The sequence below is a fragment of the Numenius arquata genome, chromosome 1 (assembly GCF_964106895.1).
Source record: "Numenius arquata chromosome 1, bNumArq3.hap1.1, whole genome shotgun sequence".
In the NCBI taxonomy this organism is placed as follows: Eukaryota; Metazoa; Chordata; class Aves; order Charadriiformes; family Scolopacidae; genus Numenius; species Numenius arquata.
In genome coordinates, this window is record NC_133576.1 from 97,217,184 (window position 1) to 97,234,815 (window position 17,632).

General features: G+C 43.0%; 1 protein-coding gene across 2 annotated transcripts in view; it reads left to right on the plus strand.

The window, feature by feature from the left end:
• The first annotated feature begins 340 nt into the window (after positions 1–340).
• The window catches only part of DACH1 (dachshund family transcription factor 1), a 364,785-nt gene continuing 347,493 nt past the window's right edge, over positions 341–17,632 (plus strand). For both annotated transcript variants that reach the window (XM_074159858.1, XM_074159866.1), the window contains exon 1: positions 341–1,062. In XM_074159858.1, coding sequence (XP_074015959.1) covers positions 341–1,062 — 722 coding nt within the window. The remainder of the gene's footprint in view (positions 1,063–17,632) is intronic.

Here is a 17,632-nt window from a genome sequence, read left to right on the forward strand (position 1 = left end):
GACCACAAAAAGAAACTGCCCTCCCCCTCCCCTCGGCCCCAGCCCCGCCGCCCGGAGCGGACTTCTCCTCCTCCTCCTCCTCCTCCGTCCCCACTTGCGGGACACTTTGTGCGTTTCTCTCTCTCACTCTGCCCCCTGCTCTCTCGCTCGCAGCAGCACCTGATCCGGGGTTATCCCCCCCTTCTTCTCTCCCCCCCTCCTCCCTTCTCTCCTTTCCTCCTTTTCTTTTTTTTTTTCCCAATATTTTTTTTTTTTTTTAAATTTTTCCCCTTTCCCCTGCGTGTGCGTGTGTGGGAACTTTCCCCCCCTCCCCCTGCCCCCCTCCGCCGTATATGTGACCATGGCCGTACCGGCTGCTTTGATCCCTCCGACCCAGCTGGTCCCCCCTCAGCCTCCGGTCTCAACTTCTGCCGCCTGCACCACCACCACCACCACCTCCTCGTCGGCCACCTCCTCTCCGTCTCCGTCCATCGCTCCCCCGCCGGCCGCTTCGGGGACAAACCTATTCCGGCCGGAGCCCATCGCAGCGGCGGCGGCGGCGGCGGCGGCCACAGTCACCTCCACCACCAGCGGCGGCGGCGGTAACGGCAGCAGCGGCGGCGGCGGCAGCCCCAGCCTGGGCACCGGCGGCGGCGGAGGCGGCAGCAGCGGCGGCGGCGGCAACGGCGGCACCTCCACTCCCAATGCCAGCGCGGCCGGCGCGGCCAGCAGCCTGCCCGGCAAGCCCGTCTACTCGACCCCGTCCCCGGTGGAGAACACCCCCCAGAATAACGAGTGCAAGATGGTGGATCTGAGGGGGGCCAAAGTGGCCTCCTTCACCGTGGAGGGCTGCGAGCTCATCTGCCTGCCCCAGGCTTTCGACCTCTTCCTGAAGCACTTGGTGGGGGGCTTGCACACGGTCTACACCAAGCTGAAGCGGCTGGAGATCACGCCCGTGGTCTGCAACGTGGAGCAGGTCCGCATCCTGAGGGGGCTGGGGGCCATCCAGCCCGGGGTCAACCGCTGCAAACTCATCTCCAGGAAGGATTTCGAGACCCTCTACAACGACTGCACCAACGCCAGGTAACCGCCGCAAGGCACAAGCACACCCCGCCGCCGGGTCCCCCCCCACCCCTTCCTAACCCCCCTCCAAACCACGCCGCCGCCCCCGTCCCACCCCCGCCCGGGCCGCACCGGCGCTGCGCCGCTTCCCGCTGCCACGCCGGGGAAAGGGGAAGGAGGGGTGTGTGTGTGTGTGTGTGTTTGTGTGTGTGTTTGTGTGCGTGTGTGTGTGTGCGTGTGTGTGTGTGTGTCGGCCCGAGCCCTGCGGCCACATGCCCTCCGTCCCCTCCCTCGCTGCCCCGGCCACCCGCCCGGCCCCCTCCGCGGCCGGCTGCGCCGCTTCTTGGTGGGACGGAGGGAGAGATGGAGGAGAAGGGTTGTTTCTGCTCCCCCCACCTCCCCCTTCCGTGCCGCCCAAGTGTCGCCCTGTCATTGTCCCCTTTTCTCGCTCCCCGCGGTGGGGGCCCCGGGGCGGCCGCGAGCAGCGCAGCGCGCTCCTTACGCGGGGAGCGGAGGGGCGGCGGGGGTGGGGAGGGGGTAGCGGGGACAAAAAGTGCTTTCCGACCGACCCCCCCTCTCCTCCAGTTTGTCCCTGGATGTAGCTTTAAAACGGGCAACCCTGGGAAAAAGCTGCCCGAAGGGTGCACAGGAGTGGGCGGGGAGCGGTCCTGGGGGGGGGGGGGGCGTGGGGGAGTGGGTACACAGACACTCGTGTTTCGCGTCAATGGGATGGGGCGCGGAGCTGCCTCCCGGGCGGAGGGCCCTATCCGGGGCGGGTGGAGGCCACTTGGCCATCAGCTGCTGTCATGTATCCGAAGGGGCACGTGCACTTTTTGTATTAGGTCTATGAGGCAGTTGCCACATGGCGAACGGGGATGGGGGGGGACGGGGACGGGGACGGGGGGGCGGGAGGGCGGGAAGAATGCGAAGAGAAGGAGGAGGAGGTGGTGGCGGCTGGTTTGCTTTGGGGTAGCGGGGAGAGGTGCCAGGCGGCCGGGCTGGCCTGCTCCCCTCCATGGGCTGGGGGGGGGTGTCGGTCCCCGAGGAGCAGGTGCGAGCATCTCCCGCTTCCCTTCCCCCCCCCCCCCCCCCCGCAGCCTGCCAGCCGGGGAGGGGGCGACGGGGGTCAGCGGGAGCGCGGAAGGGATTTGGCAAAGCTGAATCCTGTTACCGCGCAGAATAAGGCGGGCGCGGTGGCGGGGATGGCGCCGGGGGCGGGAGGGAGGGAGGGAGAGAGGGAGGGAGGGCAGCGCTCCGGCTGCGGGCGATGCGCGGGTACCACCGCGCTCGTCGCGGGTCGAGGCGGGGCGGGTGGGAGAGGTGATGCCTCAAACTTGGCACAACCGGGGAGGAGTGGGGTTTGGTTTGTTTTTTTTTTTTTTTTGGGGGGGGGTGGTGGTGGTGGGGTGTGGAGGGGAGGGGAGCGCAGGATCTGGCACGAGGGGAAATTCCTGCTGCAATAGCAGCCCGCTTTGCAACTGAGGGAGGGCGGGAGCGTGGGGCTGCGTTCTCTCTCCCTCTGTAGGTTACGGGGCTGAATCTGCTTGATAAGGAGAAGGGATCGCATAACTGCCGTGACCCCGAGAGCCCAGCGGGCGGGAGCGCCTCCAGTTCCCGGGGGGCTCCCCCTGCTTCGATCCGGGGCGGGGGGAGAGGGGGGTGGGGGGGAAAGCTCCGGTCCTGGGGCGGTGGGAACTTCCCCCGGAGCGAAAGAGGCGGCAGGCGAAGTCCCGATGCTACTTTTTTTTTTTTTTTTTTTTTTTTTTTTCCCCAGTACGCGCAGATAAAGCGAGCGGGCTCCTTTCGCTTTCCTATTGTCAGATTTCAAGGTGCAGGCAAGAGCCAACACGTGGGGAATTAACCCCATGCGATGCCGTGCTCCTTCCCATCCCATCCCATCCCTAATGGCGGGGGGTGTGTGTGACATTCCCTCCTTTCCCAGTTATCCCAGGGTAGCTGGGACTCGTCAGCAGGGAGCCAGGCGAAGCAGGGCACTCGCTCTGCAGTAGCCGTGGCTGGCTGGCTGGCTGAAGTTCCTGAATATTCAGGGCAGCAGGACAAAACAGCCTGGAATAACTTCCAAGCGCTGACAGAACTGTAGCTGCTCGGGTAACTCTGCTGTTGTTTTCATGTGGAATCAACATGAATATTAATAGCTGCTCTTAGACGATTTTTTTTTTTTTTTTTTTTTTTTGGTGTGGCGTGTAACTTGTAACAACTCTGCGCCAGTTCCAAGATGTGATCCTTAAAATAAACGGATGGAAGTTTTATTTTGCCACGGTCGTACTGTGTGAATTGTAATTTGAACACGTGAAATTTAAAAAAAAAAGAAACTTTTTTTTTTGTTTTTGTTTTTTTGTTTTTGTTTTGGAGGGGAGGGAGGGAGAGTACAGGGACACCAATTCCTGGACTTGGCTGGGCTGTAAAAAGGTTTGGCAGCCTGGTTGTAACATGGGTTGATTATGTCAACGGCACAGAATCGGCTGTGTTTCAGCTGTTTCTGAGGTCTGCTGTGTTATCATCCAGCGCAGTAGAAATTACAGTAGTGGGTTCAGAAGTGGATAGGATTTGACCCTTAAAAAGCGTAATTGTAGTAGACTTATTTATACATCCATTAAGCAAATAACTTAATGGAAAGGGTATACAATAGGTATGCAAAATGTATTATTACAGTATAGACAAATAAAGCAAAGTGGGTCAGTGAGTTTTGGTCAAAATGGATGATATCATCAGAAGATAAAACTGTATTTACTTTCTGGGTTTCCCCTCCAATGCATTTCATTCTGATTCTTCTTTCCTTACAAATGAATTATTTTTAATTATTTCTGATGTTAGAGTAATTACGCGGGATATTTTGATCTACTCAGTTTAGTGATTTAAGCGACCTTTCCAGACTCTGGGTTATTGCATACTTTAGCCGGGTGATGTCTTTCTGTATCCTGGGTGGACATTTACTGTTTAGATGGAAGCTGTATGAGCCAACTCCATCCTAGCGGCTAAATTGTTATACTCATCGGATTCAAAAAATTTGAACCAGCATCTTATCACTGTTATATTTGTCTCATAATCAGCTGATGCACTCAAATACGCTAATCCCTTTTTGGAAAGCTTCATCAAGGTTAATACGTTATTTAATCAAAAAAGGCATCCAAATAAAGCCATTACTTTGTTGTTCTTTAAATGGATTGAATCGTTAGTTGCCAGTTGCTGTGGAAATAATTTGTAATAACTTATTTTGAGATGGAAAAGTTTTAGACGTGTTTCACCAAAATGATACATTTTAACTGTGATATTGCTATTTAAAAAAATCAATAAAACAAAAATCAATAAAACACCAAGGGATTTTCTATTGAATGCTTAATGTAGAGGTCTGTAAAGTGAATTGGTTTCTGTGTTTATTTGTGATACTACTAATAATAACATGATACTAAAGGACCTTTTTCTAAATTAGGCTTCTGTATCAGTTCACTGGAAAAATAAGCTTCCGTTATGGAAGATGACTTTTCTTTTCTGGTCATACTGACCTTTGCTTTTATTTTCCTCATAAAAAGCACTGGTTGCCAAACAGAGATCCAGGAAATAGCAAACTGTGCATTTAGCTTACATTCCGATTAAATGGTTTGACATTAATGGGATGCTAGAAAGCCATATGCCAAACAAATAGGGGAAGGATAAAGGCAAAACGTGGAAAATATTTAAAGCTACTAGATGCCAATCGAGTCAGGTTTCTTGAACGTCTGCGTGAAAGAGAGTAGCGAACTGTGCACTGGATGTCACCTGCCTAGGATTAATGACCTGGAAGCTATTGATCCCAGATTGTTTCTGGTCTCTTGTGTTTTGAGCACTTGTCGTGGAATTTTACCATGCTGGGTCTCTTCGTGGAGTTTTCCCATAGTCTTAGGCTTTGGATCGTGCCCACCCGAGTAAAGACTAAAAGCGTGTGCCTTCTTCTGACCTCCCTCCTGTGGCTGGGATATGTTAATCTTTTCTGACATTTGAAGATGATTTTGAATGAGTTCATTGACATTCATATTTAAAGGGGAGAATTATTTGCACTGTTTGGAAGCTATTTGCAAATTTTGGAAAGCAACCTAATTGATTTTTGAGTATAAAGGGGAAAGATGCCGAACATGAAACAATTCTTCTTCAAAGCCTGTCTTACGTGGCAGTTATTCAGTCTCTCTTTGCTAGCTTCTGTTCCTCTCACATTATTTGGACCTGGCATGTGCTTGTTTACTGAATGCTGCACACTTGCATTGTTGTTTTGTTTTGTTTTGTTTTGTTTTTTCTGTTTATATTAATTAAAGGAGTATCTCACCTCTCAACAGATAGGTTAGTACAGACCATAGATATTTTAAATGAGCAGGTCAGCAAGTGCAGCTGGAAGGAATGTCAAATATATAGTATCTGTGGTTTATATTGATGACCTTCCTTCTTGCCACAGATTACTAAAATATAATCAGCAGAAATATGGTAGGTTTTACAAGCAAAGACGACTTCTGGAAGGCCGGAGGATAAATTGTAGTAACTATAAAGAAGGAGTAAAAGGTTTGGAGGTGGCTTCCTCAGACTTAAAAAAACCTGAAAGGCTCCAGCCGCTCGCAATAACAGAACTTTAATATCCATCTTACGGTATTTATTTATCGGTAAATATTATGAATCAGAAGCTGAGATCTTTGGACTGTACTTACTACAACAGAACAGACTATTTATCCCTTCAATCTGATACTTAGTCCCTGGCAGTAGCCTAGTATCTGATACTTGAGGAAGGGGACACTTCTCCCCAGTGAAGGTGCAGCGCTGCTGGTGCTGTTCCCGTGCAGGGGTGTGAGGGGCTGCCAGTGATGGGCAGGGGGACATTTTTTCCTGAATTCTTCACATGATTTGATTAACTCCTTCTTTATCTTATAGCTATGATAGCTATGAATATTGGTAAAGTTTGTGAGGTTGGTTTTTGGGTTGTTTTTTTTTTTGTTTGTTTTTTTTTTTAGAAACCTTTTACTGGTAGAAATGCACAGCTTTGCTGTCAACTTTACTTAGAAGAAGGTGTGTGAAAGCACAGCGAATAGCTCTGGAATAGCTCCGTTATTTCCACAAACCCCTGCTCTCTCTGTTCAGATGCTCGGTTTGATTTTAGGCCTCTGCTCTCTTTCTGGAGCTGCCGACGCGGTGCCGGGAGCTGCTGATCCCACCTGGGATGCTGGGAGCCAGTGCCCCGCAGCGTCCCCCCTATGGGCTCCCACACGGGGGTTCTTCTCCGCCACCCCTCAGCGCTGTAAACCAAAATGCACTTAAAGTAATCTTATTTACTACTTGTCTGCCTCATATTTTGTCATCTGGAGTGTGTTCCGAATGTTTGTTGGAAATGATAATTTTGTTTGACTGCCGTTTAGTATTTCTTCTGTTTTCTCCTGTTACTAGATGGTTCCAGCCGGCTGTTTTTGCCTATCGCTGCGATTCATCATCTAAAGTGAATTGCATATGAAGCAGAGAATTGTCATACACTGGATTGAATTTTAATATTTTCTTTTTGAACTATGTCATAGATCTATTAAATTATTTCTGCAATCTCTGCTGGCCTGGTACAGGTAAATCTCGTCCAGCGTTGCCAGCATTGCCTCTTCGTGGAGGAGCTTTACAAGTTTAGCTGTGAAAATTCATTTCTGGCTTCAGGGTAGCAGAGGGAGCAGTCAGAAACTACCGAGTTTTATCAAAATTGTATGAGCCAGGGAACCGAGAGTCTGAAACAACCACGATGCCTGTCTGTTTTTAAGCAACAGGACTGGATTTAGATCCTCTTTGTTCTTTTATAAGTTAAATATGTTTTGTTTTAAAAATAAGTTTGGGGCATCTGCATTGCATTATGAGTTAATTCCATTCATTGTTTTAAAATAGTTATTAACCTTTTGCAAATTATATACTGCGCACGAACAGTAATTTTTTCAATAATCTTTAAATGTGCATACTGTTACAGCGCCATAATGTGGACTGACATAATATGAATTGACAGTAAATTTTTAGTTGCCTAAATACGTATTTAAATGATAGAGCTGAAGAGTCATCTGCAAAAAGCTATTATGATCCAGAGAGTTAATTCATATATAGATAATTTTTCCAGCGTACATTAAGGAAGATTTTTTCTTTTTCCATTATCATTTAAATTATTTTTGAAAACCCTGAAACATAAACCAAAAATCTTTATATTTAGAATCAAGGTATGTCTGTGACTCGAAAGGATAAAATCCAAGTTGCCTCACGGAGTAACTTTATCCTTAACCCACTATGTTCTGCTTATTTATCTGATGTGGTGCTCAGGCGGAGGCATCTCCTAACAAGTGCTGATGTTCCATTTCATAAGCAGTGCAGAATATTGAAGTGTAATCTATTAAATACGGAATTTTAGCATTAACTGTGAACTGTTCTAAACTTTTTTTTTTTTTTTTTTAAATGGAAAAAAAAGGGTAGTAGCCTATTTTCCATAGTGTCAAGTGGAAAAATGCTGTTGCTGAATTTCGTGAGAGGGAGGATCAGCTTTTGACCATACTGTTAAGTCCCCGTTTGGAATTCTTTACTCTAAATCACTGATAGCGATGAGCTGGGAAACTACTCCGGGGAAGGATAACTCTGTAAATGCTGTATACTCGCATTCTCTCCTGTGAATTTCCCTGGGTCTCTTTTAGAGATGGGATATTGGAGTGGAAGGACCCTGAGCAGCAGTTCAGGATACATTCGCCAAAACTAATGAAACCGCTTGCATGAGCTGCGATTGAGGAAATGGATCACAACACGTGTTTCAGTTCACATTGCTTTAAACGTCGTTTTGTGATAATTAGATTTAGAGTCGACATCCTTCTGCTGCAGGTGTGTGAACATACACAGTGCAATCTGCAAAATGGTATGGAGAGATCCTGTAAATTATGTGTACCCAAACAGTTTATTAGGAACGAACAGAAACTTTCTAAAATGGTCTAAACCTGTTTTTTAATATCCTTAATCGTATGGTTTTGATGTAATAAAACAGTCTAAAGTTTTTATTATGCACCTCTGAGAACACTTGGGTGGGTGACACCTACATAACTTTCTGTTCACTAGTGTGTTTCAAGGTACCCTCTTCACTCCAAAACTAATATACTCTAGGTATTTTATTTCCATCCCGTATACTTTGCATCTTCCTTGTGAAGAAGAAAGTTGTTTCGGTATGAAAAAAGAAGCACTTTTTTTTTTTTTTTTTTTTTTTTTTAAAATATGAGACAGTGGGATTTTATGTGTGTTGGAAGGCTGGAATTAGCCTTAAGTCCATAAACAGAAGAACAGGTGCAATTAAAATTTCCCGGTGCACCTCACCACACTAACTAGATGTTCTTTTTCCATTAAAATAATGGAAATGGTCATGAAATTTTATTCATCCTCTGAATTTGCAGAATTATTCTCTAAATCAGCTAGGTGGCTAAATTCGGCTTAAATTCCAAAACAAGCTTGGATTCAAGGTAAAGCTTTCAGACTAGTTTTCTTACTCACATTATACTTTTATGTGATACTGAAAAAAAATGCATCTTAGCTCTTAAGGCATGTATTTTTTATGATTAATTTGTTCCTTAGATTGGATGACTAACTGAGAAGTGTGCATATAGGTGTGCATATAGACCACCTGGCTGACAATAAGAGAGTTCCATACTGGAATTGGATGGGACTGGGGAGAAGAGGGAAGCAGGGCGCTAAGTGGGACTGCTGCAAACATTTTAGCATAATTGACAGCTAAAATATATTTGTAACATTACGATGTCATGATTGAAGTTCATAACTCTGAATAATGTTCGTGTTAGAGCCCTTGTTAACGATACTGTACTGAGAACAGGTAATAGGTATTTCACGCTTGGACCGAAAGCTGTTGTTCAGGACATGTCTCAGAATGTGCTTGTATTTACAGATCGCTGTATGATAGAAATGATTTTTAAATTTTACTTTTGGGAAATGCTTTGCTTTATTATTTTGCATAAAACGATTGTAAGGGATCAAAAATAAAGTACTTGTATAAAGTAAGCTATAGAGGAAACAGGTACTATGTATTTCATTACTATTTAATTCCAACTTTTGTAACCTTGATTTCATGTTGTTCTCATGAATTATTTTTTATTAAATGAAGAGCTAGATCATGGTTTTATGTACGGGACAGAAAAAAGCTGCTTTCAGGTACTGTATTTTTAAGGGGAGTACCAACAATGCATGACATTTTTATTGGTGATAAATCTAGTCAGGCCTTCTTAATAGTTTGAGCATTCTTTAAAAATAGTACTAAAGCTATTATTTTTGAATTACAGTTTTCCAAATGTAGTAAAAATATAAACTCAATATTTTAAATGGTTTTATATAATTTTTTAATGGATGCCAGTGTTATCTGTCCTTACGAAGCATATAATTTGCTTCCAGTCTCCTGGCCTGCTGTAAAAACCTTTCTTTGTTGGAGAAGGTCACCTGTAGGACTTAGCTATTTACATTAAAATAAAAATGCTTTGGTTTTAAACCATATGCTTAACTTTAAGAATGTGGATAGTCCTGTTGCTTTCAATAGCCTACATACATCTTTTAAACCAAGCATATGCAAAATATATTTGGAAGTGCTATAAAAGACTCAGTTGACATCTTTGGTAGGAAGCTGTCTCACTGTATGCTTTCTTGCATTTTTAGGGCCAGTTTGAAACCATTGAAAAAATGCTTTAGATTTGTGTCCTGTAAATTAACACTTGTTGCATAAAATAGATTCATGATGCATCTTTTAACATTTTTGTGAGTATTGTCTTCTTTCGTATGAATTAATTTTGGGAAGTCAGGGCAACATCTTGGCAGGAACAAGTATCAGAATTTGGTGTAATCCCTGGCTTCATACTCACTGCTGGGATTTTTTGTATTCATTTTTGTAGAACAGAAGCAGCCTGTCTCTTTTTGAAGGGAATAGGCACTTCCAAGATGTGTGCCATGGCTGTCCCTTTTCCCATATTAGTTCTCATACTCACCGATAGTTTGGTGGGAAGGAGGTGAAACCATTTTCCAACTGTTTTCTGTTTCCCTAAATTTCTGCTTAAAATCTTAAAAAAAAAAAAAAAAAAAAAGGACGGGGAAGGAAAATACGTCAGGTAGTATAAAGGCTATAATAAGGACTGATACAAATTGAAAGTTCTCTATTTTTTTTAAATATATTTTTCCCTTAGCTTGTTAGAACAATTCTTACAATTTAGATGGCATGTAAGACTACTATTTTTCTGTGTCTGTATCTACCACTGAAGAATGATGCCACGGTTCTGTTGCAAATTTGGGGTGTTAGTTTTTTTGTTTGTTTGTTTGTTTTTTAGCTGGTGCTCATAGCTTTTAGTGGGCCAGGTTAAAAAATAAACATGAAATGTTAATAATTATTTTGTCTTACGTTACTGGGTATTTTAGATGGCTTATGATTCTACTGATTCCCTTCAAAATTAATTTGCTGCTGAAATATCATGTTAAAGATAGTAGTAGAAAATGAAGCTCCTGCTAGAGTAATTTACAGTTGAAAGTATAGCTATGTATAACATACATTTTTGAGAAGCTATGAGGAAAATATATCAGAAATACTAATTTAACAGCATATAGCTGTTTCAGGTGCACATATGCAAACTGTGTAAGGAAGGAGTCATAACATTTCCTGGGGAGGGCATCAATGAGGTTTTTAGTCGAGATGCTTGGCTATAGCCACAGCTGTTGGATTGGCTTGAGGCCACCTCAAGGTACAACAGGTGGAATGTGGCTCAGAATAAATACCCTTTCAACAGATTTTACCTTTCAAAGCTTCTCTAGCATCATCCCAGTAGAGTGGAGGAGAGGGTGGAATTTATCTTCAAAAGAAGCAGCCCACCTCTGTAGTATGTAGATCTCAGGTTTACACACACTGAGAAAGTAACTTAAAGACCCTGAATTTTTTTATCTGTTATCCTTTCTCCACTCTTTGAGGTGTCTGTCCCTCTGGGGAGGTCCCTGCGGAGGTCAGTCTGCCTGTGGTCTGAGATGGGGCAGTCCTTGGTCCCTCCTGGCCTTTAGCCTGCATGTGGAGATTAGAAGATCACGGAATCACAGAATGGTAGGGGTTAGATGGGACCTTTGGAGATCATCTAGTCCAACCCCCCTGCCAGAGCAGGTTCACCTAGAGCAGGTTGGACAGGAATGCATCCAGGTGGACATCAAGATGTTTGCCAATACACCTTTTTACGTAGGCTGGGGAAGCTTTAATAGACCCAGGAGGAGTATGGTCCCGTACGGAGGGATTTGTGTGGTCACACTCAACCCGCTATCATTCTGGTCTCATATCCAGTGCACGTTGATGTGATGTTAAACACAGTAATTTCAGGCTCTTCCTGGAGGAGAGGAGCCTCCATGGCATTTAGCTCTCTGCTGCTAAGCCTTTGCTGGTGTGGGCCTGCCAAGCACAGGATTCATCTTTTCTGGTGACCCCTTCTGTGATTTTGTCTTGTTCATCTTCTTGTACATACTTTATTACTGAAATTAGGATAGTACAATGATATCATGAGAGGTAGTAAAATAATAGTTATGAAGTGCTTTGTGAAGCATACAAGCATTCACAAATATTCCAAAGTATGACTGCATGAGTAAAACATTTTGACATTAAAGGAGAAGGATGTCGTCAGTTAAAACTGGTGGCACTGTTATGTGATAAGGTCGTCTGCTCTTTTATTTGGTGTGCCAGCTGATGAAAGAAAAATATTTATTTTTCTAGAGGTGAAAAACACAGGCATTTTCATCAGCTTAAATGAAAAGAGCCAACCAGTTCTAAATACTGTTTTGTGAAATCGTGTTCCACCCCTGTAAATGGTTTTCTGTGTGTGTGGAAGGTGTGCTGTAATGGGGATGGGTCTGTCCTTTCAGCTTGGCTAATCGTTTCCTTTCACAAATCCAGAATGCATGCAGATTTGAACTTGTAGCCAGCAAAAAGTGCTGCCATGCTTCAAATTGCCAAAGGACCTCAAGGGACAGAAACTTGACCTGGTTTTATGAAACCATAGAATTACATTTATACAAGTTACCCCATGGGAAAGGAATGAACTGATCCCAATTCATTTCTAAATACTGGGCCCTTATGGGTCACATTTGAATTCTCTCCTACACCTGTTTTTCCCACTAAATTTTTCTGAGGACATTTTTAGAAACTTACTTTACATTAGGTATGGGTCATGTGCCTAATATTTAACAGTTCAGTGTTCTAATTCTTTAAAATGTCTAATGGTTTTTCAACATAATTAAGCTGCAAAAAGTTTAAATTATAGAATTTGTTCGGTATAGGCTAAATCCTCAAACCATGAACTCTCCTCTGGGTGTAGTAAGTTAGGCTTCGTTTTCCTGCATGTGGAATGCAAACATAGAGCAGGCAGTGACTATAGTCAGTACATGTTGTAGAGAGGCTATAGAGAGTGACCCTGCAGGTGGGTCATTAGGCTGCTCACCTGGGACATGGTGGCTCAAGGTTCAAAAAGGGTTACCCAATGAGACAGTGTACAACAAGACACCAAGACTCCTTTCTTCCTTCCTCCAAAAAGACTTTTCTCCTTCCCTCAATTAGATTAAACATTTGGGACATGGAAAATCTGGTTTCAGACCTTCTCTTGGAAGCAATGAAGGTAACGAGTAGGTGCTACCATGGCTTTCCTCCTGTGGGACTTTGAGCTAGAAGCCTAAATACCCTACGGTGAGTGCTCACCCCTCTCTGGTGAGGTGGTACGATACTCGGGGTGTCCAAGGGTATCTACCAGTGTAGTGCCAGGTTGGAGTATGCCAGCTAAGTTGAAACAGTGAGCCCTAAGGACAGGGAAGGGTTCCTTACTTAATTTGAATATCTAGAACTATATGCTTCTAGGGTTACATTAAAATTAGAATTAGCTTGCATTTATTTAACAAACTAAGTGAGTGCTCTGTTCAGCTTCAGTTTGCCTCAGCAATTACTATCCCACAGAGGCTCTGCAAACCTTCCAGGCTTCGCTTCCACCTTCTTGTGGAAACCATTTCCTATTCTCAGGCAATCTTTCCCATCCTTGAAAGACACTTTCAGTGCTGAAATTGGCATTAAGTGCCTGCATAAGTCTACCTGTTCCTAGTGAATGAGTGACAGATTTGGATACTACTCATCTAGTATAGATTGCTTTTCTCTTTATACACCATTTTAACACTTTAGATCGACTAAACAGCTCAGCTGGTGATCCCTGGCTGTAGACTTTCTACTCTTAAACGTGGATGTGGCAGAGGAGGCTTTTGTGTGGAATCACTGCTCCCACTGTCACCTGGTCCTGAGTTGGTAGTCATTTTCTTGGCTTGCGCAAAAAGGATCGGAAGGTGAGAAATGGGAATGACGGTGTTATCACAACAAGTAAGAAGATATTTCTTTACTCTGTTTGTTTCCTTTTCACACCAGTGAATTTTTCCGTGCAGTTTGTATTAAGCTATTCAGGACTTTGCCATTCTGGATAACCAAACCTCTTTGTGAGGCATCATCATAGGGCTGCTATTCGCGGCCTGCGCTTCCGTTGACTGGCAGAGCGAAGGGCAAGTCTTCTAAATGGTGATTACTTACCACCATTACGTATTTATTATAAATGTGTACATAACGTCCCTTTCTAATTCGGCTCCAAGAAGTGGTCATATCGATCCCTAAGCTCTTCTTTTGTCTTTCTCCAACTCAGCCTTACGCTTTTAGCGATTCAGTTTTTGTTGATGCTATCAACAGGTTTGACTACTGTGTGATGCTGATCTCCTGAGTGGATAGAGTGGGACGTTTTTTCCAAGACACAGAGAATGCCTTTGTTCCCAAATGATTTTTAATGGAAGATAAAGGCTCAGTTGCATTCAGGGGCTTAAACATTTTTTTTTTTAAGCACTTATTTGCTTCGCTTTTCCTTTGCAGTTCTGTTGTTCATAAATTGGGTAGAAGATGCATTAGTTTTACCGTGTCCAGTAAAGTTTACATCAGACTAGTCCAAAGCTTTGGATTTAGCAATAAAATGTTTTGTCCACTTTCTGATTTCAGTGGTAAATAAGGGAAATTTTTAAGATTAGCTGTAGTGGCAATGAATGCTTCATTGTGATTGCAATGTTTGTCTTAGATTTTCTTTGCATCTAAACTAGAGAGGAAAAAATTCCTTTGTTATCTGTTCAATCATAAAACAACAACTCAGAACGAAGGAACAAATCCAGATCTTCGAAAATCCAAACTTTCAGTTTCCCTTTCCTCTCCTTCCGTTTATTTTCTTCCCCTCACACAGCTCTCTGGATTTCGAAGAAAATGAAGAGGAAAATTTACAGTTCTTCATGGAAGCCCCATTTTATTAGGCACTGTGAAAACTTCAAGCGCGGAGGATGCTTGGTTGGAAGCAGTTGCTAACTCTAGCAGTAGCAGTAGGGACAAGAGCCCTGAGGCTATGGGGCTGGGAACATGCTGAAGAGTAGCAGAGCGAAGAGACAAAAGTGAAAGGCTGGTTGACAGCATGTTAAAGCAGATTTACCCGGTGTTACTATTGCATGCAGCCTTATAAGTTTACATATGTATGACCAAATTTTCAGTCTTTGGCTCACAAATGTTTCATTTCTCTTCACTAAGAAAGACTTTGTTTAGCACCTGGGAAAGCAATCGCGGAGAAATAAGTTTTGCTTTGGAGTTTGATGTGGGATGAGATTCTTGTGGCAGAGATGCTTGATGGGAAGAAGGTATTTGTGTTTTTATTATATAGCTGAAAGAACGGATAACCTCCATCTCCTTTAATCACCTCTTTTCCAGGGCTGGTATCTATATAGAGACAAAAACATTACTGTTAGACCATAAGTCTGAGTTTTGCTGATTACTCCTCCACTAAACCCTAACATGCAAATACCAGGCATTGATTATGGCTCAGCATAGCCTCAGCAAGGAGAGAAACTAGAATGAAATAGTTTGTTAGAAGCTTTTTTTTTTTTTAAGAAAGTCACTCATTCTGCAAAATCTCGCCTATCCTTTTTGTGCTTCCAAGTTTACTTCAGAAGCACATAGCTGTAATTCCCAGGTTTCTTCATATTTTTCCATATCACATGTGCAGCAACGAATAATAGTCACTGTGATGTTGGGTTGCACATGAAAGTCTTAACCCTGCAAGCAGGAAGAAAACTTTGGCTTGTGTAAGGACTCCGGTTGCCTATAGCATCTCAGTTGGATGATTTATAGGAATAAAATTAGGCAGCTCCTTAAATATTGGTACACCCACATGGCATAGCTAGCGGAGTTTTCATAAGCTGGAGTTTCACAGATACCGGCAACCGAGTGTGGGAACGATCAAAGAACATTATTTGTAATCAAAATGTGAGTTAGGTGTTTCTAAAACAACTGGTGGGTGCTTGTATGCATGTGAAATTTGCTTACACGAGTAATCCCATTGATTTAAATGAGAGCATTCATGTGACGAAAACAAGTTCAACGCGGGAACGTTTAGAAGATGGTGACCTTAGAAACGAACAGTCGTCTTTGGAAGTATTCAAAGGGTGGGTATTAAAACTTAAAGCCGAGAGTCGCCGTTTGAAGGCAGGAGCGGCTCGGAAGACGTTTGGGGAGCTCACCTGCCAGATAATAACGCTTTTTAATGACGCCGGATAACCCTGCCTCAACTTCCTCGTACTCTTTTTTTTTGGGGGGAGATGGGGGAAGGGATGGGAAGGAGGGCGAGAGAGGGACGGTGACAGCGAGGCTGTTTGTTTTTCCCGAAAGTTGTTTGTGATTTCAGGTACTCATGGGAAATCTCTTGATCAGATTCACATCTGTTCCTGTCAAAGTGGGTGCTAAGATACCGGTCACCCAGCAACCATGTCCAAGAGGGAATTGGGCCGATAATAACTTCAAAAAGGAATGACAGATGCTAGATTAGGATGAAAGACAAAACGCATGAAAAATGAGCTTGTTAGAATAAAAAAATTGTTCAAGCACCTTCATGCAAATTAAATGAATATTGAACATTTGCATGCAGTAATTTCTACTTTTTCTGTTGATTGAGAAGAAATAAAGATGGTACATATAAAAACATAAATGTAATTTTTTTTTTTTTTGCACCAATTAACATACAAAGCAGTATCTTTCTTTTAAAAATGAGATTAGCCACCTGGGTGCTTGGCTGTATCCCACATATGTCACAACATTTTTGTAATGAGTATGCTTCTGTTGAAGGAACACCTTATCTAATTCTTCGTAGCAAAACAAACAAGGAAGCAACCTTATATTAATTTTAAAATACTTTAGGTTAGCGTGGTTCTATTTTTTTTTCAGCTGTGGTTTTCAGAGCTGAATTATTTCCTGCTGTCCTTGAATTCAATCGGTATAATGTGCATTAATAAAAGATCACATAAGATGAGTTCAGACCAAATGCTAAGGTTTCCTATTGACTGGTCAAACAATGCAATTCTTAAAACACGATGTCTGTCAGGGTAGGATGAAAAAGAAATAGTCACTTTTCCATGCCTATGTATTAGGATAATTTAAATAATCTAATCATTTTATTATTGAAACATTCATATAACAATCAGAATTTGGAAAAGAATGATAAAATGTTCTGATTGAGAAAGGACTCTGTGTCTTGGTTTAGCAATGTCTAATGTGGTCACGTACAGAAATTGATTTTCTTCAGAAATTAATTAATTTTTCATATCGCCCTAAGCTGCAGTTAAAAAGAGTGCATACTTGTCTGTTTTTTCCAGAAATATTGCCTAATCATATTAATACCATTGCCCCAAGGATGAAAAGATAATTGTACAAATGCATTTGGAAATATGTATCACTGAGTATTTATGATTAAATTATGCAAATGACCCAGCTCTCATCCTTTCCAGACCCAGATTGTCTAATTAGGATTGATATGCTGAATAGATGTTCCAGAATTTGAATACAAGCATGTCCAAAGAGCAGAAAATTGGAAATGACAAGGCTGAAATGCTAAGAAAAGTGTCTTTCCCTTTTATACTTTACTAATGTGGTGTTAGCAGTTACAATTTTTCCTTTGGCTACATTATGTGACTCATGTGTCCTACAAGAAATAAGTCAGGAAAGAAAAATCAACTTTCATAAATAGCATTACTTTGCTCTGGACTTATTTTTCTTCAAAAGTCTGTTAGTCGTTCCTCTCCCCTTTAAAGCTTTGTATCCTTCACGTTAAAATAATGATGTATTCCACATAAATTACTTCTTAATTTGGAACACTGTTGTTTGTAGCTTGTCTCCAGCTGCCGGTGCTAGATATTTAGCTTGTAAGCTTCTCATATACTGAGATGAGATTTACGCACTTAACGTTTTCAAGTTCGGTGGGGTTTTTTGATTCTTATTTATTTGAGTTCACAAGTCCTTAATGTAATTACTTTTTTTTTTCTTTTTTTTTCTTTTTTTTTTTTAAAAAAAAAAAAGAAGAGAACGGGTGTCTCATTAAGCTTGTTTATGGGCATTCCGAGTTGGAATAATAGCGATCAGCACGTCTACAGCATTTAAATCCTTCTTCTTCAGCGGGCTGTTTGTTCATTTATCGCTCTTGGGAAGCTGGGAGAAGAGCCCGGTGAG